The sequence below is a fragment of the Syzygium oleosum genome, unplaced genomic scaffold, assembly GCF_021117445.2.
Source record: "Syzygium oleosum isolate NSW1041296 unplaced genomic scaffold, Sole_v2.1 Sole_v2.13, whole genome shotgun sequence".
NCBI classification, from domain to species: domain Eukaryota; kingdom Viridiplantae; phylum Streptophyta; class Magnoliopsida; order Myrtales; family Myrtaceae; genus Syzygium; species Syzygium oleosum.
The window spans coordinates 894,678-920,668 of NW_026607497.1; the positions used below are offsets into that span (position 1 = coordinate 894,678).

Here is a 25,991-nt window from a genome sequence, read left to right on the forward strand (position 1 = left end):
ACAACTCACAGTTGCCCTGACTCAACATCATCAAACCATCTTCATATTGAAGCCTCTCTCACACACATACAGACAAGATAGATGGAGGTATCGATCCAGTCAATTGCACTAGCGACGATTCTAACCGTCCTAACGACATGGGCATGGAGAGTGCTGAACTGGGTGTGGCTGAGGCCGAAGACGCTCGAGAGGCTCTTGAGACAGCAAGGCTTCTCTGGCAAACCCTACACTTTCCTGTTCGGAGACCTCAAGGAGGACTCGCGGCTGTTCAGGGAAGCCTACTCCAAGCCCATCGCTCTCTCTGACGACATCAAGCCTCGTGTCTTGCCTTTCTGGCATCAATCCTCCCAGACATATGGTATGCAGATCTTCATAGTATCTTTGTGTGTGGCACTTATATTTTCTTATTCACTAACGCTCACTTGTTTTCTTCGATGCCGTCCTTGAGTTTTCAAACATTTCACATTATTGTTCTTCTTATTAGAGATTCATGGTATTAGAGATAATTAGAGATTTCTCCAGAATAATTTCCTTTGTTCAAGATATTTTGATAATTATGTTGATTATCCATATCTCTCAAGATTACGTATATTGCACAGATACCTTCCTTTTATTGTGTATGTCTTGATTGAGATATTATCTTAGAATAGTTATCTAATAAATCCGAATTCTTCATTAATATATACATTGAAATATACGGAAATTCCACAATTCTCTCTTCCACTTTATAATTCTCAACTATTTGACTTTTGGTGATCAAAGATAATAATATATCTTTCTAATTACTTACTCTGATATGCACACAGTAGGGATACCTTGCCATTCAAAAGCGAACATTAATTAAAACTCGTGTATGACTGTGTCATTTCACATTTAGATTTTTTTTTCCGACCAAAAAAAAAACAATTAGATTTTCACTAGCCACTTAGAAAGGTATTTACAAGGACATCGATGGATCATTGATATGTACAGACACTCGACTATGTGACTGTCCTAACTCTGACGCTCGCATTGGCCAATCACACTAATATTGTTGCCACTCAAGTCTACATTCATTTTCTACTTCTTCAATTTGAATTTGTGAGTTCTGATCTTCCACCACGAAATCTCTGGTCTCTGGTCTTTATCCCTTGGCAATTCAATGACATGGACATGAATGAGATTAATAAGAGATTTTGTTGACCATTAAAACAAGTTGCCATAACAAGATTTCTAGTGTAGAAAAGACTCGTTGGTTCTTAATTATAATACAATTCATATAGTTCTTTAGGCTATGTGGCTCTAATTTTGCTGGGTGGGTTGCAGCCAAAGACTCGTTCATGTGGATAGGCCCAACACCGAGAGTGAATATAACGAACCCCGAACAGATAAAGGAGATCTTCTCCAAGATATACGACTATCCCAAGCCAGTCTTCCATCCCCTGTTGAGGTCGATCGCTGATGGACTCTTGACCCACGAGGGCGAGAAATGGGCTCGGCACAGGAAGATCATCAATCCAGCATTCCACATGGAGAAGTTGAAGGTACCTAAAACTATACCCTGCTCAAATGAATTGAGCCACACACATTGATGCCTCGGGATTTTTCTTTTGATTCCTTCTTTGCATCGGTCTGTTGTTCTTGCAGCTTATGTTGCCGGCGTTTTATTCAAGTTGCACTGGAATGGTTGATAGATGGGAGAAGTTGGTATCAGTAGAGAGATCATGTGAGGTCGACGTGTGGGTCGACCTTCAAAATTTGACCTGTGACGTGATCTCTCGGACGGCATTTGGCAGTAGCTTTGAAGAAGGCAAAAGGATTTTCATACTTCAGAAGGAACAAGCCCAGCTCGCAATTAAATTCCTTCAATCGATCTACATCCCCGGCTGGAGGTAAAGTCTCTCATCATCCATAAGCTAATTGAATCTAAATGAGCTACTAGCTTACAAACATAACATTCTAAATCGTCCAAATATTTGATTGTATATTCGTAGGTTTGTGCCGACTAGTGTGAACAGGAGGATGAAGAATATAGGAAAGGAAGTGCGGTCTCTGCTCATGGACATTGTCCGCAGAAGAGAGAAAGCAATGAGGGCAGGGGAAGCTGCTAGCGATGATCTATTGGGGGTGTTGCTGGAATCAAACATGAAAGAGAATGTTGGGATGAGCCTTCACGACGTGATCGAGGACTGCAAGCTTTTCTACTTCGCCGGACAAGAGACCACTTCGGTCTTGCTGGTTTGGACCATGGTCTTGTTGAGCGTGCACTCGGATTGGCAAGCCCGAGCCAGGGAGGAGGTCCTCCAAGTCTTTGGAAGCAGAAAACCTGACTTTGACGGGATAAGCCACCTCAAGATTGTAAGTTTAATACTCTTTTCCTTTTCTGTTGAGAGTAGGACTCATAACAGGTCCAATGTGAAGAGTTCTTCACGAGCATTTTTTACCACATGACACATTATAATCATTCTATTCTTACTAGATGCGCGTTTGTGATCCTTTGTAGACGAAACTTTTGGTTAAATAATGTTATCCTACGAGGATGAACACGACAATAAATTGACAGGAGCATTTTCTCGGCGCCCTTGGATTGAACTTGGGTTTCCCCTCAAGACAAGAACCTCAATCCCTTTTTACTGGATGAAAATTACCATCGTTTCCGTTCTCTTTGTGGATATTGATTTCAATGTAGTCTTTCTCGGGCATCTTAATCATACTTAGATGGTCCTACATACACATCTCTACCATATGACAACTTTTACGGATTTGTCACGATCAGGTCACAATGATCTTGAATGAGGTCCTGAGGCTCTATCCACCGGCAATCAGGCTGCAACGCATGGTTCACAAGGAAACAAAACTCGGGAAGCTGACAATACCTCCAGGAGTCCATCTATTCGTGTCGCCTCTCTTTGTCCACCATGATAAAGAACTATGGGGTGAGGATGCCCAGGACTTCAGGCCAGAGAGGTTTGCCGAGGGTGTGTCCAGGGCCACCAAGAACCAAGTCTCCTTCTTCCCATTCGGAGTGGGCCCTCGCATATGCATTGGCCAGAACTTCGCGTTGATAGAGGCGAAGATTGCGCTCGCCATGATACTACAACGATTCACATTCGAGCTCTCTCCATCTTATGCACATGCTCCTTTCACTGTCTTCACCCTCCAGCCTCAGCATGGTGCTCAGGTCATCTTGCACAGGGCAAACTAAAACTCGCAGATCTGGGTGTCATGTACTGTAGACGAACACGTGTATTAAAGATGATACACCAAATGTGATTTGATGTGTCAAAAGAATAAGTGCAAAATATAGAGATGAAAATAATTTTGGCCTACTCAAGCTGGATTTTTCATGCATCAATTTGGAATGAAAACGAATCCAAGAAATTCGAGATGTCTAATCATACTACAGGAAAAAGAAATTGCAACTATAAAAACGAGGGTCAATTCAGGTACAAGACGAATAACAATGGCATCAGATTCAATTTGAACAGCAATAGAGGGGCAATAATGAGGATTCCAGAGTATGAGCTTATAAGAAAATAGCTGGAAAAATCTATGAAGATCGAATTGGGTCTTAAAAATAAAATAGGTGTCTTACTGTCAATCACAAGTTTCACATTGAACTCAACACTCATATTGAACAATTTAATCAAGTATCATTCTATCAATCACCATCTACATCAGATATATCACCTTAAACATTTTTGAAATACAAAAGTTAAGTATTTTCCCACAAATTAATGAATTATAAAATAACACACAGGAAATTAATTTTCATAAATTTCATTTCACAGTAAATATGAACTATCTATACATATAAAAATACAAATTAAGGGTGCGTTTGTTTGAGGGAAAACTCCATGATAAAGAAAATTACTTTCTAGGAAATTATTTTCCCTTATTTGGTGATATGTGATCAAAAATGTTTTATGGTGTTTGAATCTCATTTAGAAAATGAGTTCAATCTCATCAATAACATTTAAACTAACAAAGAAAAATTATCAATATGAAGTTAAATTGGGGCAATGGACATGTGAAATTATGGCAAAGTTTGTCCTTACAAGTATGAAATCAAAAGTTGTCGAACGAAATTTTAGGGAGGACAAACTCAATTGCTTTGAAGAGCTCAGTGAAAGCGCCGTCATCACCGTTGGCGAGGATGAATTACTACTTGAGATGGGTTTGTCGAGGGAACTTCTCTTACTCCGGAGCAAAGCACATCGTGTGGCAACTCTGCCGCGCTCTGCTACTCCGACCGCTGTGATCCGCGTGTGGGAAGCCACTAGACGTGATGCTGGGAACAAAGCATCTACAGGAGCCAAAACGGCACGATACCAAGAGTGAACATGTCGAACCCAAACAACCAAAGGAGATCTTTCTCCAAAATATACAACTATCGCAAGCCAACCTTCCATCCCCTGGCGAAGTAGCTACTTGATGGACTCGCTTTCCACGAGGGCGAGAAATGGGCTTGACGCAGGCAGATTTCATAATCCAGCATTCCTTACAGAGAAGTTGAAGGTGCCCAAAACTAGACTCTGCTCAAATGATTTGAACCACACGGATTGATGCCTCAGGATGTTTCTTTTAATCCCATCTTTGCATTGAACTGTTGTTCTTGCAGCTTATGTTTCCCGCTTTTTATTCAATTTGCACGGAAATGGTAAATTGGAGAAGAGAGGTCGACGCATGGATCAACCTTCAAAATTTGTCCCGTGAGCGATATCTTGGACAGCATATGACAGAAGCCTCGAAGAAGGCAAAAGGATTTTTGAACTTAAGAAGGAGCAACTCTTGCTCGTGATTAAAGAGACATGTTTCTGTTCCTCAATTTGTTCTTCTTTGTCCAAAGTGAAAGAGAGCATAATAAAAAGAGACATATTTCTATTTCTAAACTGGAATCGATTTAGTTCACGCTTTGCTAATTTTTTTTAGAGAACCCAAAATCGTGTTTATAAAATGGAACCAGTTTAGTTTGAATTTTACTAATATTTTGAAGGAACGGGGAAATGGACGGACTGGCCGGACACCGGTTCCACTTATAGGAACCAAACCAAAACCAGACCGACACTCCTAGAAACTGAACCAAACCAAAACCAGTTTGTTGAGCGTGCACTCGGATTGGCAAGCCCGAGCTAAGGAAGAGGTCCTCCAAATCTTTAGTAGCTGCAAACTTCGACAGGTTTAGCCACCTCAAAATTGATAGTTCAAGTTGAGGGTTGGACTCATAATAGGTCCAATCTCAAGATTTCTTCACAAGAATTCTTTATCACACGATACATGATATTCATTCTATTCTTACTAGATGTGCACGTTCGATCCTTTATAGACAAAAACTTTCCGTTAATTGGGCATTCACAATCGAACGTCCTGCTCCTTTCCAGTATAGTCTTCAGCCCATCTTGCACAGATCAGAAACAAGGAAATGATACATGTATCAATAGAATAAGTGCAAAAAACATACAGATGAAAAGCATTTTGGCCAAAAGCTTCAACCCAATACAAGATTTTTAATGCATCACAATCTCCAATCAAAACCCATCCAAGATATTCAAGATAACCAGTCAAAAAAGGCAGGGCGAAGAAGCTGCAACAACAACAAAATAGGTTCTCTTACGGTACAGAACGAATAACGATCGCATCAGATTCAACTTGACAGCAAAAGAGGGGCAGTAATACACGACTACGATGAAGAGAACCGAAATTGATGGGGGGGGAATTTAGGGCAGTTTCCCTGAATTGAAACACGAGAGAGGAACATGCAAAAACCCTGAGACTGCCCCGAGGAAGAAACCTCACAAACCTTAATCTAGGCCGGGTGAAATAGAGCCCTCTCGCGCGATTGATCAAGAGAGTGCCCATTGGATCGGCCGAAGAATTATTTAAAAAAAAGCAAACTTTAAACACAAGAACTGAGGGGGGAGTGCGAGATAAAGAGAGAGAGAGAGAGAGAGAGAGACAGAGAGAGAGAGAGAGAGACAGAGAGACAGAGAGAGGATGGAGATGGTGTAAGCCCCTTCGAATCGATCGGCAAGAGAAGAGGAAAGGATCTACTTGCAGAAGCACGACCGAGAAGGGTTCTGGGTTTTCAGTGTATGCCTGCAACGGAACGAGAGCGCCATGTTCAAGAATCGCTCCGTTCTCTCAAGGGCAATTAGAGAAACCCTAGCTGCAGACTCTGGTTCTTATAGGTGACAAGGGGGGAAAGAGAGAGAGCGGTTCGTGTTAGCGGGCCTGGTTTGATGGGCCTTATGCTCCATTTGGACTTACGTCTCACGGCCCATTATTCGGAATCTCTAGCTCTGTCCTATGCATCGAATTTTAATAAAAACCAATCCAAGAAATTCAAGATATATCCAATCAAACAACAGGACGACGAAATTGCAAATATAAAAAATAAAAAATAAAAGCCACCAAAAACTCTAAATTATGCCACCATGATACATTTATTCCAAACTTTTAACTACAAACTTGTACTTATGTGACATATTTCTTCAAATTTGTACAGTGTGATGTATTTACTCCAAATTTCTTTTTGTGACACTTCAAAACTTGTATCTGTGTGACGTATTTATCCCAAAAATTTGGTGTCACAGAAAAAAGTTTGGGATTTACAAAATTTTGGAGTAAATGTGTCACATGGGTATAAGTTTGGAATTTTTGGTGTTACAGAAAAAATTTGTATAAGTAATTTGGGATTTTTGGTATCACCAAAAATAATTTATGGTAAATATGAGAAAGTTTGGAGTTTTTTATGGCTTTTTTTTTTTTTTGGTCAGAGGCCTTTTTTTATATAAAAAGGGGTCTTTTATGGCACAACACGGATAACGATGGCATCAGATTCATATTCTTTTTCTCTCTTTTTTTTATTTGTCAGAAGCATCAGATTCATATTGACAGAAAAGGAGGGGGCAGTAATCAAGGATTCCCGAGTATTTCCGCCATCGCGACGAATAAAAGCCAAAAATCATGTGGAATTTAGGGCAGTTTCTCCCAATTGAAACATGAGAGATGAACATGTAAAACCTTGAGGCTGCCCCGGTGAAAATGAAACCTTAATCTAATTCTAGGCTGGGTCATATTGAGCCTATATGGAACGGCCGAAGAATTAAACAAATATTATAACGATGATCGAGTCTAATTTCCTACCATTGAACACGTGCGTGCGGTAATTAAGTCCCCACGTCGAGAATGTTTGCGAGAGTTGCGCGATGTATAATCTCGATTCGATGATTTTTAAGTCGGACTCTCAAAAAACCAGAGCGTACGGCTTTATAAGTTTGATATTCGGCGTATTCCTGAGTGGGTTTTTGCTTGACAATTGTGCATGCTTAATCGATACATTTTCTGTAATATTAAAAAAAAAAAAAAAGAAGCATGCGATTGATATATATATATATATATTCAAATTCAGTTGATATATGCGTATGGGGAAAGAAAGAAGGCATCCTCCTCTACAATGTCATTAATATCAGAACAGTGATCAAAGATGACCAGAAGCACAAGAATACATCTGACACGTCTCAAGAATATGACAGCTACTCTCTACTATGACATTCCTTCTGCGAAAATCTAGTCCTCCTACTAGTACAAATACGACTTCCGAGTTACGCTATGCGTAGATGCAATTGCTGTAGCCTGCGAAACAATATACAACCATGAGCGAATCATCTATCATTCAATAAAAGAAAGTGAGAAATGCAAATACTTGCTAAAGAATTGTCATGCTTGAGGATTGGCCAAAGAATATTAGAAAAGAGACTTCATTTCTTACTCGGATCAGTGACAACAACGAGGCCGGAGCTTCTGAAATCGCAGTTCCAGTGGTTCCTTCCATGTGATTGATAATATTGGTTCATGGCGACGGAGGCATGGTTCATTAGATCATCGGGGTAAAAGCACGGGCTTCCCTTTTGGAGGATTTTGCAGTCCACCTGAGAGCAGGCATAGTTTATGTTCGCCAGTAGAGTTGCTTGGTCTGACGATGGCTTGGCCACACACCAAGTTTTCTGCAATTTCAACAGACACCATTTATCTTCTCTTGCCTTCTCCTTAAAGTCAGCCTAATAATTCAGAATTTTCTGCTCGAACGCAGTTGGCTATATTGAGCACTACAAATGAAGTGGATTACCTGCCCATTGACATCAGATACAGGTACCCCTGAGAGATGAACGACAAATAACGTGAAAATATTAGTTGTATGGCAAACAAATCTGCCAGTTCGTGTTTGAAATTAGCTGAATTCAGTGACAAGTTCTTTCTAGTTTCATAACAGAAAGCTACACTAGAAACTGAAGTGATGTCTACGTATTAATTTAGGTAGTACTAGGCACGAATTCCCTTGAATTACAAGTGCAGATGAGACTGGAGACGGAAACTACATCACTGCATCAGTTGAACTACATTAGGAGGACAAAATGAACAGACCATTTAAACTTTGGGTGGTCTGCTGTTGTAGGGAGAGTAAGCCACAGCTTTGGAGCTTGAGCGACTGATACTAAACGGTAAAGCCCCCTTCACATTTTTAAGTTGGGATCCCAGGAGTTTAGGCACGCCTAGTGGTCATGGGTGGGGTCGGGATTGGGACTTCCAGGAAGACAAAACAGAATAAAAAGAAAGGAACACTTAACAGTAGCAGAAATCAAGGATAAGTGAGAGATATGAATGCCAAACCTGATCCGGAAGCGACGGACAAGAGCAGGAAAATGAGGGAGAAGGCAGCTTTAGCCATCAGACACAGAGGGTCTCTACTTTGTTCTGTTAATGGTGATTACCGTTCAAGAACCAGAACAAAATCAAGGTTGGTGGGCCTTTAATAAAGGTGAAGGGGAAAAAGACTGGCTGGCTCATCAACGGCTACTTTAGCATTCTGAACCGTTGGGAGAGACTCAAAAGGAGAGAGACAAAACCTTTTTTGTGGGAAAAGACAGGAGAAACAGAGGAGCAACCGTTGAAGCTCTTACTTAGTTCGAATGTCTCAACATAAACGCGAGTGGTTGAACCCACCCCAAGAAAAGTAGATGGAGATGGATGCTTTGAGCTCTGACAAAAGTGCGCCTTCACTGCAGTTTCCTTGTTTTACATTGTGTCATTTGTCCCCATTCTGCTCTAACGTTTGAATTTAACAGGTTTAGCTTTTAAGATTCCTGATATAATAGTCTCTAAACTCTGACTCGGAAGTTGTGCAGACCACCATAGCAAACAAGTGGTAACCTCGTCCTCATATTTATTAAGCGATAGAGTCCATTTGTTTTTGGGTGAGTGTTGAAAAGAAGGTGCATCTTGGCGTGCGCCTCATACGCCGCGGGGTGGGGTGGGGGGCGGCGCGGGCTTCTATGGTCCGGACCAATCCCCGGTCGTGACTAGTCATAATTATGTGCATTTGTTGTATCTTTATATAAGTATTGTAGTACACAAAAACTCAAAAGCTCTACTACGATCAATAAGTGAAAAGCGAACAATCAACTATTGGAGTTCATGCCAAAAGTAGAACTCACCGTTTGAATTCTTGCAATTGAGAACAAATACCATTTGTCTTGCTCAAAGTCTCAAACTAAGCATGCATGTCTGATATCTGTATGTAGGTCTTGGGACTCAAACTTAGCCAGATGACAATAAAGAGGGCATGGAATAACAAATTGAAGGGGAAAAGTGTCAAAAAAGTCCTAAACCTTTTGCATTAGTGCCAATTTAGTCATAAACCTTTTTTTGGTGCCAATTCAGTCTTAAACCTTTTGCATTGGTGCCAATTAAGTCCTAAACATTTTAAATTAGTGCCAATTCAGTCCTAAACCTTTTGTTTTTGTGCCAATTTAGTCCTTCCGGTCAATTTTGATCGGAATTTGCCGACGTGGACGCCTGCCGGCCGGCGGCCGGTCACCGGCGCCGACGTGGCACTGACATGGACAACTTTAATAATATTTTGATATTTTTTGAATTTTTATTTTTTTTCCTTTTTTTCTTTTTTTTCCACTTTTTTTTTGTTCCCCCCCTCCTTCCTCTGGCCGGCGAGCTCGACCTCGCCGGCCACTGGCGAGGGCGGTAGCCTCGCCCGGCGAAGGCTAGCCTCGCCTTGGTCGGGCCTCGCGCGACCATGGCGAGGCTCGAGCCCTCGCCGGAGGCCGCGGCAAGGGCGAGCCTCGCCATGGTCGGGCCCTCGCCGCGGCCTCCGGCGAGGGCTCGAGCCTCGCCCGACCAAGGCGAGGCCACCGGCCTCTGGCCTCTGGCCGGTTGCCAGACCGGCGACCAGCCAGAGGAAGGAGGGGAGGACAAAAAAAAAGTGGAAAAAAAAAGGAAAAAAATAAAAATTCAAAAAATATTAAAATATTATTAAAGTTGTCCACGTCGGCGCCATGTCAGCGCCGGTGACCGGCCGACAGGCGTCCACGTCGGCAAATTCCGGTCAAAATTGACCGGAATGACTAAATTGGCACAAAAACAAAAGGTTTAGGACTGAATTGGCACCAATTTAAAAGGTTTATGACTTAATTGACACCAAAAAAAGGTTTAGGACTAAATTGGCTTCAATGCAAAAGGTTTAGGACTGAATTGACATCAAAAAAAGGTTTAAGACTAAATTGGCACTAATGCAAAAGGTTTAGGACTTTTTTGGCACTTTTCCCTCATTTTCACTAACAATGGTTGTCATGTCTAAATGCTGGTTACTTATGTTTGTAATAGTTTTTGTACTCCATTATATCTTTCATAAGCTATATCGTTAAAAGAAGGGATATGTTTACTAGAAGTCCTAAAATTTTGTCGCAAAAGAGCAAATGAGTCCTAAAACTTTCATAAAGTGTAATCAAGTCTAAAAACTTGTCAAATTGATTCAATCAAGTCATAAACTTAACACCATCAATTTGTCTAACGGAAAATGCTAACGTGGCATTTTAAAATGAATTTCTTTCTCCTAAGTGGCATTTTTATTATTTTTTATTCAAATCTTATTTAAATTAAATTTAAAAACTAAAAAGGCTAAAAATTATTTTTTTTTTTTAAACTAGAAAAAAAGAGAGAAGGAGCTTTGCCAGTGGGGCGTTGCCGCCCACCGTTGGAGGGGCTGGAGGAGGTTGCTGGCCCTAGGAAAGGGTGGTCGACCCTCGCCAGCCCCAGGCGAGGGCTGACAACCCTCGCTAGGCTCGGGAGGGGCATCGCCGATCCTCGCTTGAGCTGGCAAGGATTGGCTAGATCTGAGTTGAGGGCACCCAGATCTAGGTGACGCCTGGCCTTCGCCTGGGGCAGTGAGGCCTTGCCCGAGGCCGGCCGCCCTCACCCAGGGTCGGCAGAGGTTGTCAGCCCATCTAATGATGGGCATTGGCTACAACTCCCACCTACGAGCTCTAGTATTTTTTCAGTTTTGGTTTTTAAGTAAATTTTAGATTTTTTTTAGTTTTTTAATATAATTTAAATAATATTTGAATTAAAAATTAATATTAAAATGCAATGTAAGAGGGAGAAAATCATTTTAAAATATCACGTCAACATTTTCCATCAGATAAATTGACAGTGTGAACTTTATGCCTTGATTGAACAAATTTGATAAGTTTTAGGATTTGATTGCACTTTTGTGACAAGTTTTAGGATTCAATTGCACTTTTGTGACAAGTTTTAGGATTCAATTGAACTTTTGTGACAAGTTTTAGGACTTTTAGAAAATATATCCCTTAAAAGAAATAGCAATTTGCTACAATTAAAAAAAATAACACATTTGTCTTTTTATAACATTAATAACTTACTTTCATTTCAAAATAATATCAAAACTGCTTATTAGAAATAACAATTTTTATTATTATTAAAAGACGAACAAATTTTCAAAAACATCAATAGCTCTTATGTAATGAAATGAGAGGGTTCTCTGTTAATAGCAATGACATGCGGCGAAAATTGAATTCCCTTATTGTGCCTTTCTTGTTCCTCATTCTTTTGTATAAAGACCAAGGTTCTCTTGTCTTTTTGGTTGGAGTATGTATTCAACTATTGCAATGACTATATCTGTGTGCTCCTTTGTAATATTGTGAAGCTATCCTACGATTAATATGTCCCTTTTCATCTGAATATCTTGAAAGAATCAACGCAGGAAATATCTCAATACATTTATCGATTCATCTTGCTTGCTCAGTCGAAGCATCTTAAGGCTGACAATAGAACTTAAGAATATTCACATCATCCAGTTGCCGTCGAAAGCAGTGGATTAGAATATCTTGCTATTATCGGCGGGGATTCGAGTTGAATTATGTTAGCCTATGACAATATGATTGAATATTACGCCTTTTCGTTATGCATTAGTAGTATATGTGGCTCAAGGACACAAGCAGGGATGGCTAAGAGGTCCAAGTTTTGGATAAAAGAAGATCAGAGACAATTCTAGTCCACGAAATCTTCTAGAAACTTATGCAAGAAAGGAAGCCTCAACTCAATCGTGCATTTCATTGATGAAAAAGGATGATACCATTTGAGTTTCATTTAAATCATGCTAGATCAAATTGCACGAACTAGGCCCTGTTTGTTAGGAAGGAATCGATCTAGAATGAAATCAGAATGAAATCGTTATTTTGGATGCGATTTCATTACCTTTGTTTGTTTCTTGCGAAAGAATTTTTGGCTCTCATCATGATCGATTCCTTAACTTTAGCAGGTTTCAAAGCTTGACAAACATAAGGCTTATCCAAAGTCATCTTTGCTACTGTAATCTCTGCGGCTGCTCCTTGATCAACCTCCTCTTGTAGGTCTTCCGCGGAATCGTAGATCGCGACATTCTGTCTATAATCCTTAAAAAGTTTCTTATCTTTCTCTTTCCACAGATTTTTATACTGATTAGCCATAGCCGTCAAAGAGAATAGATCCGTGAACTTTTGGCCAGCAAGACGTTCCTTTAATGCAAATTTGAGATCGTTTTTGGCCATTTCCGCTACTTCTTTTTCTGGCAAGAAAAAGAAACATCGCTTCCTCATCTTCTTGAACCGAGCAACATACTGATCTACCGTCTCGTTATTATACTGCTTGACAGTGGCCAGATCCGATAGCGTCACCTCGAAAACCAGGCAATAGAATAGTGTATGGAATTTACTCTCCATGTCCTCCCAAGTTTGCACCGAGTTGGCAAGCAATCCGGTATACTAAGTAAAAGCGGTTTTTGATAATGAAAAGGGAAAAAGCCTTAACTCCATTCTCCCATCATTATTCACATCTCTGCATTGAGCCGTGAACATGCTAATATGCTCTACCATGGACTGGTCATCTTCTCCGGTAAAAACAACAAACTCACGAATTTTGTACCCTCTTGGGTACGGGACACTATCTACCCAATCAGGATAAAGCTTGCAGTATACAGGCCTTGGTACGCCTCCTTTCAAACCCATACGTTGCATCACTAAACAAGTGGCTTGTTCAATCATGCGCTAGTCTCTTTGAGGGTCTTGTAACTGGAATCTCTGGTTTACTTGCGCCCTAGGGGGCGATGGTGATCGAGCCCCCGGATCTCTAAGCGCTGCTTGTGGCCTATAGGGTTGATAACCTGGGATTGGCACTAGAATTGTCCCAATATTAATGGGATTGGTCATTGGTATGCCACTACTGCTGGCTTGTCGAGCAACGTCCTGGATTTGGGTTTGAGGAGTGAATCCCTGTATGTCCATTCATGTGGACAAAGGGTCAGTAATTACCCTCATCATGTTTGCATCGGTAACACCCTTAAGTGCGCGCCCAAGAGGACGCATAGATGCACTCAAACTTACACGGTCCTCCAGACCAATCTAATTCTGATCACCTACAGGATCAGTCCTCTGTAAAATTCGAACCGGTTGTGTCGGACCCGAAATACCAGCAACAGTCGGTAGAGCAGGAGCCATTGTCGAGGAGATCCCTAGCACAGCTTGACTTCCTTGCACTCCATTTGCTGGTCCAAATTTCGAGGCTAACTCCTCAACCAAATTAGTAAGTAGAGGGGTGAGAATTCCCGATAGATGATTGGCCATATGATTAGTCAGTTCATTTTGTTGCTCTTCAAACATCATTCTCATAGTGGCCACCACCGTAGAATTAGGCACCAATTCTTTCCTTTATTCCTCGATCAGATTCAGAGGAATATCTTTAGAACTTGCTCCCCCACTGATATCAACAGTTGGGTTAAGATTCTGATCAAATGTGTCGGAACGAGCAGGCCTTTCTCCCACACGCTGCGGGGATGAGTTATCCTCGCCGGTGGAAGCACGACCTTCATGATTCCTGGTCTTCGCCATTGACACTTCCTAGAGACGGAACACAATGGTCCCACCAGGCGTGCCAAAGAGATGTTTCGCCGAGAATGCTCTCGAACAAAAAATCTTTCACTAAAGGGGAAGGTCTTCGGTTTTTGTGAGTAACCGGGTCTAGTGTCGTTTCGAAAAGGAAGCGACGAATTATACGCTAATGGCGAACAAAAGTAAAAGGGACAAAAGATAAATCATGCAATAAAAGATAAATTAACGATAATGATTGAACAAAACGAGATTGCAAAAGATGTGTTTTCTACGGTCAATTTGGCAAAAAGTCCCTCTAATGATTTCTTGGAAGCTATTTATAGCTAACGCTGATGAATAACCGTTGTTGAGCGGTTCTCGTCTTGACTCTGGATTGTTTAGTTTCCTTCTCAATAACCGCTCCTTTTATTCCGCGATATTGTCAGCACCGGATGTGGTAACTGCTCTTATATTTATCTCGATATCTCGAATAATTATTGGTGTCGAGTTTTCGGTCTCCCATATAGTGGGCCTTGTGCGACTTCTTTACCCAATCTACTGTAGAGACTTAGGCCTGATGTACCCTTTCTTTCTTATGGCCCAATCAGCTAAATTTGAGCGCCAACAATGGTAAAGAAGCTTCTCTTCATTTTGGGTATATTTACCCTTGCTCTTTCACAGTTGTCAGGGTAAAGAAGCTGCTCTTTATTTTGGGTATCCTTATCTTTTTCTTCAATTCTATACCATTTTGGGCTATGGTCAAGGAGCTTCTTGGCCAACCTTTCGGTGGAGAAGCTTTTTGGCCAGCACACGCATGGCTAAGCATGGGATGTGGGTACATATAAACACAAGGCACCTCACTCTCATCATCAGACCATCAACACATTGAAGTATCCCTTTCTCTCTCACACAAACACACACAGACGATTAGATACGCCCAGAAAGGAGAAACGATGGACGTATCGATCCAGTCAATTGCACTAGCAACGGTTCTGGCCGTCCTGACGACATTGGCATGGAGGGTGGTGAACTGGGTGTGGCTGAGGCCGAAGAGACTTGAGAGGCTCCTGCGACAGCAAGGCCTCTCTGGCAAACCGTACACCTTCCTGTTCGGAGACCTCAAGGAGGACTCGCGGTTGCTCAAGGAAGCCAAGTCCAAGCCCATTGCCCTCTCCGACGACGTCAAGCCTCGTCTCTTGCCTTTCATGCATCAATCCTTCCAAACCTATGGTATGCACATCTTCATAGTATCTCTGTGCGTGGCACTTATATTTTCTTACTCGTTAATGTTTGCTTGTTTTCATCCTTTGGTCGACGCCATTGTCCCTAATGAGTTTCAAAACACTTGGCATTTCTGTCTTTTATGGAAATTCATGCTTCCCATCATGCATTTTGGCGACCCAAATGGTAATATATCTCTAAGTCTTATTATTTGGATACGCACACAACAGGGCACACCTCACCATCCAGATGCGAACACTAAATGAAAGTCATAAGTAACCATGTCATTTCACAGTTGGATTTTCACTCAGCCATTTAAAAAGATACTTGTATGCACATCGATGGATAATTGGGGAAAAGTGCCAAAAAAGTCCTAAACCTTTTGCATTAGTACCAATTTAGTCCTAAACCTTTTTTTGGTGCCAATTCAGTCCTAAACCTTTTGCATTGGTGCCAATTTAGTCCTAAACCTTTTTTTGGTGCCAATTAAGTCCTAAACCTTTTAAATTGGTGCCAATTCAGTCCTAAACCTTTTATTTTTGTGCCAATTTAGTTCTTCCGGCCAATTTAGACTGGAATTTGCCTATGTGGACGCCTGCCGACCGGCGGCCGGTCACCGGCGCCGACGTGGCGTCGACGTGGACAACTTTAATATTTTTTTAATATTTTTTTGAATTTTTATTTTTTTTCCTTTTTTTTATTTTTTTTTCCACTTTTTTTTTTGGTTGTCTTCCTCCTTCCTCTGGCCGGTCGCCGGTCCGGCGACCGGCCAGAGGCCAGAGGCCGGGCGAGGGCTCGAGCCTTGCCTTGGTCGGGCGAGGCTCGCCCTCGCCGCGGCCTCCGGCGAGGTCGGGCCTCGCCATGGTCGGGCGAGGCTCGCCCTTGCCGCAGCCTCCGGCGAGGGCTCGAGCCTCGCCCGACCAAGGCGAAGCTCGCCCTCGCCGGGCAAGGCCGTCCTCGCCGGTGCCGGCTAGCTCGAGCTCGCCGGCCTCGGCCTGAGCTGGATCGCCGGACCGGCGACCGCCGAGGAAGGAGGAAGACAACCAAAAAAAAGTGGAAAAAAAAAAAAAAAAAAAAGGAAAAAATAAAAATTCAAAAAAATATTAAAAATATTAAAGTTGTCCACGTCGGCGCGTGACCAGCCGCCGGCCGGCAGGCATCCACGTAGGCAAATTCCGGTCTAAATTGGCCGGAAGGACTAAATTGACACAAAAACAAAAGGTTTAGGACTGAATTGACACCAATTTAAAAGGTTTAGGACTTAATTGGCACCAAAAAAAGGTTTAGGACTAAATTAGCACCAATGCAAAAGGTTTAGGACTGAATTGGCACCAAAAAAAGGTTTAGGACTGAATTGGCATTAATGCAAAAGGTTTAGGATTTTTTTTGGCACTTTTCCCTGGATAATTGATATGTACAGGCACTGGACTCTGGGATAGTCGTTTCCCATTTGGTACAGAAAAGACTTGGCGGTTATCATTATAACCATCTTTTCGCCTCGCTATGTTAATTAATACAGGCAACTACATGTATTCCTAAAGAATAGCTAAGAGTATAATTCAAATAGTTCTTTTGGCAACTTTGATCTTATTTTGCTGAGTGCGTTGCAGGCAAAGACTCGTTCATGTGGTTGGGCCCAACACCGAGAGTGAACATAACGAACCCTGGCCAGCTAAAGGAGATCTTCTCCAGGATATACGACTATCGCCAGCCCAACTTTAGTCCCCTGGTGAAGTTGCTCTTTTGTGGACTCCCTTTCCGCAATGGCGAGAAATGGGCTCGGCACAGGAAGATTATCAGTCCAGCATTCCATATGGAGAAGTTGAAGGTACCTAGAACTATGCTCAAATGAATTGAACCACACAAATTGATGCCTCAGGATTTTTCTCGTAATTCCTTTGTTGTTCTTGCAGCTTATGTCGCCCGCTTTTTATTCAAGTTGCACTGAAATGGTAGATAGATGGGAGAAACTGGTATCCATAGACAGATCGTGTGAGGTCGACGTGTGGGTCGACCTTCATAATTTGACCTGTGACGTGATCTCTCGGACAGCATTTGGCAGTTACTATGAAGAAGGCATAAGGATTTTCAAACTTCAGGAGGAACAAGCTCTGCTCGCGAATAAAGCTCTTCAATCAGTCTACATCCCCGGCTGGAGGTAAAATCTCTCGTCATTCATAAGCCAATTGAATCTGAATGAGCTTCTCGCTTACAAACACGACATTCTGAAATATTACAAGTGTTCGATTCAATATTTCGCAGGTTTGTGCCAACTACTATGAACAGGAGGATGAAGAGCATAGAAAAGGAACTACAGGCTCTGCTTATGGACATCGTAGGCAGAAGAGAGAAAGCAATGAGGGCAGGGGAAGCTGCTAGCGATGATCTGCTGGGGCTATTGCTGGAATCAAATATGAGAGAGAATGTCCGGATGAGCCTTCACGACATGATTGAGGAGTGCAAGATTTTCTACTTCGCTGGACAAGAGACCACTTCGGTCTTGCTGGTTTGGACCATGGTCTTGTTGAGCGTGCACTCGCATTGGCAAGCCCGAGCTAGGGAGGAGGTCCTCCAAATCTTTGGAAGCAGAAAACCTGACTTTGACCGGTTAAGCCACCTCAAGATTGTAAGTTCAATACTCTTTCCTCTTTTGTTGAGAGTAGGACTCAATAATAGGTCCAATGTTACGGGTTCTTCACGAGCGTTTCGGATCACATGAGACATGATAATCATTCTATTCTTACTGGATGAGCATTGGCGATCATCTGTGGATGAAACTTTGGTTAAATAATGTAATCCTATGAAGATGAACACGACAATGAATTGACAGGAGCGTTTTATTCGCACCCTTGGATTAACTTGGATTTTCCCTCCGGACAAAAACCTGATATTTCGGACAAGAGCCTCAAATCACTTTTACCAGACTAAATTTACAATCTTTTCCATTCTCTTCGTGGATTTAATTCCATTACGTAGATGGTCCTACATATACATCTCTACCATGTAACAACTTTTACGGATTTGTTGCGATCAGGTCACAATGATCTTGAATGAGGTCCTGAGGCTCTATCCCCCGGTGCCCATGTTGTCACGCACGGTTCGTGAGGAAACAAAACTCGGGAAGCTGAGCATACCCCCGGGAGTCCAGCTCTTGATGCCGACTCTCCTCATCCACCATGATAAAGAACTGTGGGGCGAGGATGCCGAGGAGTTCAAGCCAGAGAGGTTTGCCGAGGGAGTGTCCAAGGCCACCAAGAACCAAGTCTCCTTTTTACCGTTCGGATGGGGCCCTCGCATGTGCATCGGCCAGAACTTCGCAATGATTGAGGTGAAGATGGCGCTCGCCATGATACTTCAGCGATTCACATTCGAGCTCTCTCCATCTTATGCGCATGCCCCTTTGATTGTCATCACCCTCCAGCCAGAATATGGTGCTCAGGTCATCTTGCACAAGGCAAACTAAGAAGTTACAGATCAGGGCAGCACGTAGTTTAGACAAAAACTTGCACTGAGATAATGAAACGATGCACCAAATGTGATTTGATGTATCAATAGAATAAGTGCAAAAGAGATGAAAAGCATTTTACCCAACTCAAGCTGGATTTCTTATGCATCAATTTCCGATCAAAACCAATCCAAGAACTCAAGATATCCAATCAAACAACAGGACAAAGGAATTGCAACTATAAATCGGGTCTTTTATGGTACAAAACAGATAACAATCGAATCAGATTCAAATTGACCGCAAATGAGGGGCAATAATAGAGGATCCCAAAATGTCATTAGTATCGTAACAGTAATCAAAGAAATTCTAAAGTACAAGAGTACATCTCAGGCTTGTCTCAAGAATATAACAGTCACTCTCTACTATGACTTTTAATCTGCCAAAATCTAATCCTCCTACCAGTACAAACAGGATTTCTCCGAGCTACGCTATACTTAGATGTAATGGCTGTAGACTCTGCAAAACAGTATACAACCATGAGCAAATCATCTATCATTCAATAAAAGAAAGTAGGAAACGCAGATACTGTGTTAATTAGCAGTATCACCTAGAGGGAGGTGAATAGGTAATTATAACCAAACTTGACAAATTAAAGCGGAATAAACACAGTCAAGATTGTTATCACGCAAAGAATGAGTCTCAAAAGAAACTATGTTATAATGAGATTCACTTATGTGCAATGTGCTGTCAAAGATAATAATAAGAAGTTGCACATAGAGGTTATAGTGGGTTGGCTTATGACAAGCTATGTCCACTCTCCACACAGATAGCCTCCTGGTTGGATTTCACTAGTAAATCAATTAGAGGTTACAGAAGAGAATAACAATACTCAATCTTGATAGGTCTCACTATCTCAGAGTCACTTGTCTCACAATTTCAGAGTCACTCTTTTACACTCTCAGAATCACTCGTTTTACACCTCTCAAGGATTACAGCTTTTGAAGCTCACTAAGACAAATGTATAAGGTTGAAGCTCTCTTGAACTTTGGAACTCTAGATTCACGACTCTCTATTAATCTTCAGTACTAGAATCTCCTCTTATCCTCCTCCACTTCCAATCTAGTTGTTGGACAGTCTTCAAAGGTCATTCTCCAATCAACCCGTTGGACATGCTTCAAGAAGATTTAGTATCCATTGAGTGACAAGATCAGAATCACCCATTGATTCAGTCACCCATAAAACTAAAGCTAGATTTTCATAAGTAGAGTTCTTCGTTCTTGGAAAGAATATTATGTTTTTGAATGATTGTCAATCAATCAAAGATGTCTTGCATTGAGTAAGATTGTCGCAAAACAATCTTTAAAATTAAAGATAAATCAACACTTTTTACAAAAGAAATCCGAGTCAGATCACTAGCTGTTGCAATATATATGCGTTGTATTCTGAGTCTAATTAGATTTCTCGATCAGATGATATTGTTTGAGTCTGAGTACTTAGTGAGTCTGACTACATCCGGAGTCTGAAGACTCAAAACGTCTTGAGAAAAAATTTATGAGCAAGCCTTACGGACATATTTGTGAGATGTCTACAAAGTGAATACTCAGTGTTTCATACGCAATAGCCAAATAACCAAAGTCTGAATATCATTTCTTCACAATTATCACCTGAAAATACTTTCATCGGATTCATTAAATAGAATGAAGGGTTTTGTCAATCTTCAAAACAATTCGGGAGCTTTCTCAACAAACACTGCCCAAAAAAATTTTATACTTGAGTGTAGGCCAAAGAATAATTGAAAAAAAAGACTTCATTTCTTACTTGGGTCAGAGACAACAACAAGGCCCGAGTTTGGGAATCGCTGTTCCAGTGGTTCCTTCCACGCGATTGCTAATAGAGGTTCATGGCGACGGAGGCATCGTTCATGAGATTGTCGGGGAAAAAGCAGGGGCATCCCTTTTGGAGGATCTTGCAGTCCACTTGAGAGCAGGCATAGTTAATGTTGGCCAGTAGAGTTGCTTGGTCTGATGATGGCTTGGCCACACCCCAAGTTTTCTGCAATTTCAACATACACCATTTATCTTCTCTCGCCTTCTCCTTAAAGTCAGTCTCATATTTCAGAATTTTCTGCTCTAATGCTAGTTGGCAATATTGAGTACTACAAATTAAGTGGATTACCTCCCCCATTGACAATCGTTGCAGGTCCCCCTGAGAGTTGAACAACGGATGATGTATAAAATATTAGTCTTACGGCAAAAGAAATCTATCAATTCATGTTTAAAATTAGCTTAATTTAAGTGGCAAGTTCTTTTTTTAGTTTCCAAAAAGAAAGCTCCACCAGAAACTGAAGGAATATGTAGGTATTAATTTAGCTAGTACTAGGCACTAATTCCCTTGCATTACAGAGGTGCAGATGAGATTGGAGATGCAAAATGCATCAGTTGAATTACAATACGGGGACTCGATGAACGGACCATTTTAACTTTGGTGGTTTGTTTGTTGTGGGGGGAGTGAGCACAGCTTAGGAGCTCGAGCTAACTCATGCGAAGCAGTGAAGCTTTGTTCCGTCAATGATGATTGCTGTTACAGAACAAGAACAAGAACAAGATTGAGGCTGATGGGCCTTCATGTAAGGTGAAGTGAACAGAACTTTCATAGTTCGGAGCGCAGCTCCGTCTACTTCTTCGCAAGTGAGGAGAGGTTCTTCTTTTGATTTGAATTAAGGGGTCTCGCAACTGAGGGCCTGATCCGGATTAATTCCCGATCATGACCGGTCGTAATCACGAGCATTTTATTGTATCTCTTATGTGAATATCGTAGCACACAAAAACTTGAAAAGCTTTTGATCAACAAAGTGAGATTTCTTCTGATTTGATCCGATAGACACCACAATTCTAAAGAATTTTTTCTTTCGGAATTCATTGAAATCCCACCACACGGTGAGGGATAAAGAGGGCAAGGGTTGTGGCATCATCACCGACAGATAGGTCCTAACTTGGCAAATTTTAAGACTTGATTGCACTTTTTTAAAATCTTATGATTCAACAGTGCTTCTTACCAAAAAAAACAGTACTTTTGTGATAAGTTTTAAAACTTAATTGCACTTTTTTTAAAATTCTGGGACTTAATTGTATTTTCATAATAAGTTTTAAAATTTTCAGTAAACTTAACGGTAAAAGTAATAGTATTCACAATTGTTGACAATGAAAGGAGGGGTTCTACCATCAATAGTAGTCAATGGAGATCACTAAGACACAAGAATCTGCACTAGTCTTCGACGGGGAAGGGTCGACCCTCGCTCGTGCTATAGGCTTGACCGGGGGCGGTGACGAGTGACCAACAAGGGGGTTCATTAACCTTTGCCATCGCTATGCAAGGCTCAATGCCATGGCCCTCGATCTATGCTTTCCTCTCCCTCAGAGAAGATATTTTATACGTGCTTCATGTAATAAATTATTGTCACGTCTTAAATGATATGTATTGATTTGCGATGGAGTTGAACATTAGGTTATGAAATTATTACGGTGCACAAATTGTTAGGAATTTGATTGCACAAAATACATGGTAAACGGAGAAAATATATAGAGAAGGTAATTACAACAGATCAAGTGGTAAATTGGACATTGACCCAAATCGGCTGCAATTGTGTTGTTTGACCTGGAGTCCGAGCTGCAGCTTTCTGAAAATCCGAGAACCGAATTTAGGAGGTTCTTCTGCGTTTGTGGGTGGGTGGGTGCGAGAGAGAGAGAGAGAGAGATGCCGAAGAGGACGACGCACACGTACTCGAGCGAGGACGCAGCTCCTGACGGCCCCGACTCCGACCTCTTCGTTTACTACTGCAAGCACTGCGGCTCTCACGTCCTCATCACTGGTTCTCTCTCTCTCTCTCTCTCTCTCTCTCTCTCTCTCTCTCTCTCTCTCTCTCTCTCTCTTGTGTGTGTGTGTGTATCTTCTGTGCTTGATTGGGTGTTGCCTGTGCTTTGAATCTCTCGTCGAACTGAATTTTACATTCGTTTTGAAAGATACCCAGTTGCAGAAAACGCCGAAGAGGAAGACCGACCGGGCATGTGTGTTGGACAAGAAGACGCACCTTGCTCGGCTCAATGTCAACGAGGCTGGCAAAATCCTCTTGAAACGGTGAATCCCCTAATCTACGCTTTCCCTTACGACCCTCTTGGGCCATATTGGTGGAAAAGAAAAAACATGAGAAACGAGAGAGCAATTCATTTGCTAAATTATGTTCGATTCGGGTGATAAGCTGTCATCTATTCTAGGGGAAATCTTGAAGTAAAAGGTGTTCAAGGGCTTATTTTTTCACGCCATTTTTTTGTTCTGATAGCGTGTTCTGAATATGTTCCGCAGTGCTAGATGATTATGCCAATGTTTGTCAAGTTTTTTGGCCCCCCGTATCAATTCTCTCTCTTAAAAGTTAATAGAGCCGGATGACTATGTTTTCCTTAATAATAAGCTATGCGTAGAGTCGAGTTGGTCGTGCCTGGAATGAGGCATGGGTAAATAAATTCTGAGTTCTGAGCGAGCTCTGATGGTGCATTGTTGCTGCTGAGTGCTTGGTTTCTCTGTTTTTTCATCTTAATCCAGGGGGGAGGGTAAGCTGGAGAAGCAATTTCGCATGAATTGTATAGGTTGCGGCCTGTTTGTCTGTTACCGAGCTGAGGAAGATCTGGAAACTGCTTCATTCATTTATATCGTAGATGGGGCATTGAGTACTGTTGCTGCAGAAACAAATCCCCAGGTACCATTGAACTTCGATAGCGATTTCCTATGTTGTACTTCTGGCTGGCTCAGTTTTATAATGCTGTATTGTAAGATTGTGGATTTTTCATTGAAGTAGGAAACTTTGGATTTAACAGCTAGAGTTCTGGCAGGCGCATTGATTGTTTCTTCCACTCTCTTGGGCATCTTTCATTGTGATGCCCAATTAAGTGTCAATGTCGAAGATTCCTTACTTTGTCCTGGTTGCTGCTGTAGGATGCTCCTGTTCCCCCTTGCATATCACGGTTAGAGGGAGGTCTTGTTCAAGTGGCTATAGAAGTGGAAGCTGGGGCACAACGCTCTGCAATCACAAGTAATCTAACTGCACAAACTGCGTCTTTTAAGTGAATCGATGTCCACACTTTGAGAATGTTTTGATTACCTTTCCAAATGCTCAAAATGTCACTCCATTCTGGGACATAGCTACTTTTGAACATTCCACGTCGATCGCATATCTCATTACTTGCTTGAATTTAATCTGCAATTCGCACCTTTGAGTCACGACTTTATGACTCTGTCATCTGCGCTGGTTTCTTGGGTTCCGTGTAATTCTTATCAATCTTGATCTTATTTTGCTCCTTCAATCGGTGCTTGAGATCTTTATTTTATTAGTTGTGCAATGAAACATCTAACCTCTTCAGCCATTTTTCTCTTCACTTGTAATTCAGGAGTGAATGCTGATGATGTTCGAGTAACAATAGCTGCACCCGCAGCCCGGGGAGAAGCTAATAATGAACTATTGGAGTTCATGGCAAAAGTAACACTTTAATGTTCCAGTTCTTGCAATTGAGAAAATGCCATTTGTCTTGCTTAAGTCACAAACTAAGTATGCATGTCTGATATCTGTATGTAGGTGTTGGGTCTGAGACTTAGCCAGATGACACTGCAGAGGGGATGGAATAACAAATCGAAGCTCCTCGTGGTTAGTATAGATTCATTAGCCAATGCTTGGTGATGAATTCATTAGAAAGTCCATCTGATTGTGTTATTAAAATTAGGAGTTACTCAAGGATAGTATTGGTATTGTTACTGTAAGCACCTGTTTCATTTTTGAGTTTTCCTTGAAATGTCACCCTAGCGTTAGTTCTTAACTTCATTACTTTTTATTGGTTCACATGAATCTAATGAGACATGTGGGTGGCTTCTCTTCTCATGGGAATTCTTCAGCATGTTCGATGAATTCACTTGCAGATTTGTTCCATGCCATGTGTTGTAAGATGAGCTCGTCTAGTGGTCTTTACTAGTGGCTGTTTCGTAAGGATGTCAACAAGAAAATGCCTTCTGTAATGTCAAGCAATTGGAGTTAACATATTTAAGAACGAAGTGTAAGAGTCTATGTTGGATTAAGCTTTGGCCCCTGCCTACTTGCTTCTTTAATTTGAATTTGAAGAATATATTGCACTCTGCCTTCCTTGGTTTTGCTCCAGCAATTGATTGTTGCGTGATCTGCTTATGATTGATGCTCCTCCAGGTGGAAGACTTGTCCGCAAGACAGGTGTACGAGAAGCTACTTGAAGCTGTGCAACCTTGAAGTTGTTTCATTGAGGCATTTTTAGATCTCGCAACATTTTTGTGCTCAATTGCAGTTATTCATGCAATTTTTAATTTAACCCTCTTGTAAAAGTGCTTCACTCTTGATGGCCATAGGACACAGGGACGGTTCATGAGATTATCAAGGTAAAAGTAGGAGCATCCTTTGGAAGCATTTTGTAATCCATTTGACAGTAGCCATGGTTAATGTCAGCTGATAGAGTTGCTTTGTCTGGTGGTGGCTTGACATGTTGGCTTTGTGAATAGTACTAGTGAATTTAGCCCATTGACCGCCTTCACGATTGCCCCTGCTAATTTGACAGCAGATAAAAGCATCATAAGTGGTGTCTGTTCGTACTGGAATAAGGATTCAATGACAAGTAGAGGACAGTCCTGTGCTGTAAAAGAAATCTGCAGAGTTATGTCAAAAATTAGCTTAGGCCGGTTTGGTTACTTTTATTTTTGCTTTCATCTACGGACAGTAAAATAATTTTACTTGTTTTTAGTTTAGTTTAACATTTTTTTGGTTAAAAACGTTATCTGATTATGGCCAATAATAAATATCTATTTAGTATCATTTTTACTGACAATGGTTGTCATGTCATTTTCTGTTTATTCACATATATCGATCTGGCCAATGACCGGTAAAGATGGCATTTTATTAGGGAAAATTCAAAAAAGAGGCTCGAAGTGGAGTCATTTTCTCAAATAAGGGCCTGAAGTAAATATTATTTCAAATAAGGGCCTGAAGTGGCCAAATCGTCTCAAAAAAGGGCATTTGGCCGGCCGATGACTATTCCGTCGCCGAAGAAGGGGTATTTTAGTCAAAAACA

At 41.4% G+C, this 25,991-nt stretch overlaps 3 protein-coding genes and 1 long non-coding RNA gene across 6 annotated transcripts; 2 read left to right on the plus strand and 2 right to left on the minus strand.

Annotated features, from left to right (window-relative positions):
• Positions 1-39: 39 nt before the first annotated feature.
• LOC115681215 (cytochrome P450 72A397-like) lies at positions 40-18,907 on the plus strand. 3 transcript variants are annotated; one of them, XM_056317284.1, is made up of 5 exons: positions 40-358; positions 1,306-1,523; positions 17,327-17,571; positions 17,676-18,039; positions 18,448-18,907. In XM_056317284.1, the coding sequence occupies exons 1-5, from the start codon at positions 82-84 to the stop codon at positions 18,874-18,876; spliced, it is 1,533 nt and encodes a 510-aa protein (XP_056173259.1). In that variant the 5' UTR covers positions 40-81; the 3' UTR covers positions 18,877-18,907. The 3 variants fall into 3 exon arrangements, with proteins under 3 accessions (XP_056173259.1, XP_030460941.1, XP_056173260.1); XM_030605081.2 differs by lacking the exons at positions 17,327-17,571; positions 17,676-18,039; positions 18,448-18,907 and adding exons at positions 1,627-1,871; positions 1,974-2,337; positions 2,756-3,298; XM_056317285.1 differs by lacking the exons at positions 40-358; positions 1,306-1,523 and adding exons at positions 15,079-15,422; positions 17,024-17,241.
• LOC130139711 (uncharacterized) lies at positions 3,962-5,062 on the minus strand. Its single transcript, XR_008817799.1, has 2 exons — positions 4,385-5,062; positions 3,962-4,285 (listed from the first exon to the last, which is right to left on the minus strand). It is a non-coding gene; the product is annotated as an uncharacterized LOC130139711 (long non-coding RNA).
• LOC115681218 (major pollen allergen Ole e 10-like) lies at positions 7,405-8,943 on the minus strand. The gene is made up of 4 exons (XM_030605084.2): positions 8,650-8,943; positions 8,108-8,136; positions 7,751-7,985; positions 7,405-7,614 (listed from the first exon to the last, which is right to left on the minus strand). Exons 1-4 carry the CDS (start codon positions 8,705-8,707, stop codon positions 7,589-7,591), a joined length of 348 nt encoding a protein of 115 aa, XP_030460944.1. The 5' UTR covers positions 8,708-8,943; the 3' UTR covers positions 7,405-7,588.
• Positions 18,908-22,453: 3,546 nt separating the features above from the next.
• Positions 22,454-25,392, plus strand: LOC115681312 (UPF0235 protein At5g63440). The gene is made up of 7 exons (XM_030605227.2): positions 22,454-22,726; positions 22,878-22,992; positions 23,455-23,608; positions 23,845-23,941; positions 24,297-24,385; positions 24,482-24,550; positions 25,100-25,392. Exons 1-7 carry the CDS (start codon positions 22,612-22,614, stop codon positions 25,157-25,159), a joined length of 699 nt encoding a protein of 232 aa, XP_030461087.2. The 5' UTR covers positions 22,454-22,611; the 3' UTR covers positions 25,160-25,392.
• The last annotated feature ends 599 nt before the right edge of the window (positions 25,393-25,991 follow it).

Bases quoted from the DNA above. Each gene is read 5' to 3' on its own strand.
- LOC115681215 (XM_056317284.1), top strand. From the start codon at position 82: ATGGAGGTATCGATCCAGTCAATTGCACTAGCGACGATTCTAACCGTC. The intron at 359-1,305 runs GTATGCAGATCT...GGTGGGTTGCAG, and splicing joins TCAATCCTCCCAGACATATG to CCAAAGACTCGTTCATGTGG. The intron at 18,040-18,447 runs GTAAGTTCAATA...TGTTGCGATCAG, and splicing joins GGTTAAGCCACCTCAAGATT to GTCACAATGATCTTGAATGA.
- LOC115681218 (XM_030605084.2), bottom strand. From the start codon at position 8,707: ATGGCTAAAGCTGCCTTCTCCCTCATTTTCCTGCTCTTGTCCGTCGCT. The intron at 8,137-8,649 runs GTTTGGCATTCA...TTCATCTCTCAG, and splicing joins GTCCGTCGCTTCCGGATCAG to GGGTACCTGTATCTGATGTC. The intron at 7,986-8,107 runs GTAATCCACTTC...TTGAAATTGCAG, and splicing joins TATCTGATGTCAATGGGCAG to AAAACTTGGTGTGTGGCCAA.
- LOC115681312 (XM_030605227.2), top strand. From the start codon at position 22,612: ATGCCGAAGAGGACGACGCACACGTACTCGAGCGAGGACGCAGCTCCT. The intron at 22,993-23,454 runs GTGAATCCCCTA...ATCTTAATCCAG, and splicing joins GGCAAAATCCTCTTGAAACG to GGGGGAGGGTAAGCTGGAGA. The intron at 23,942-24,296 runs GTAATCTAACTG...CTTGTAATTCAG, and splicing joins ACAACGCTCTGCAATCACAA to GAGTGAATGCTGATGATGTT.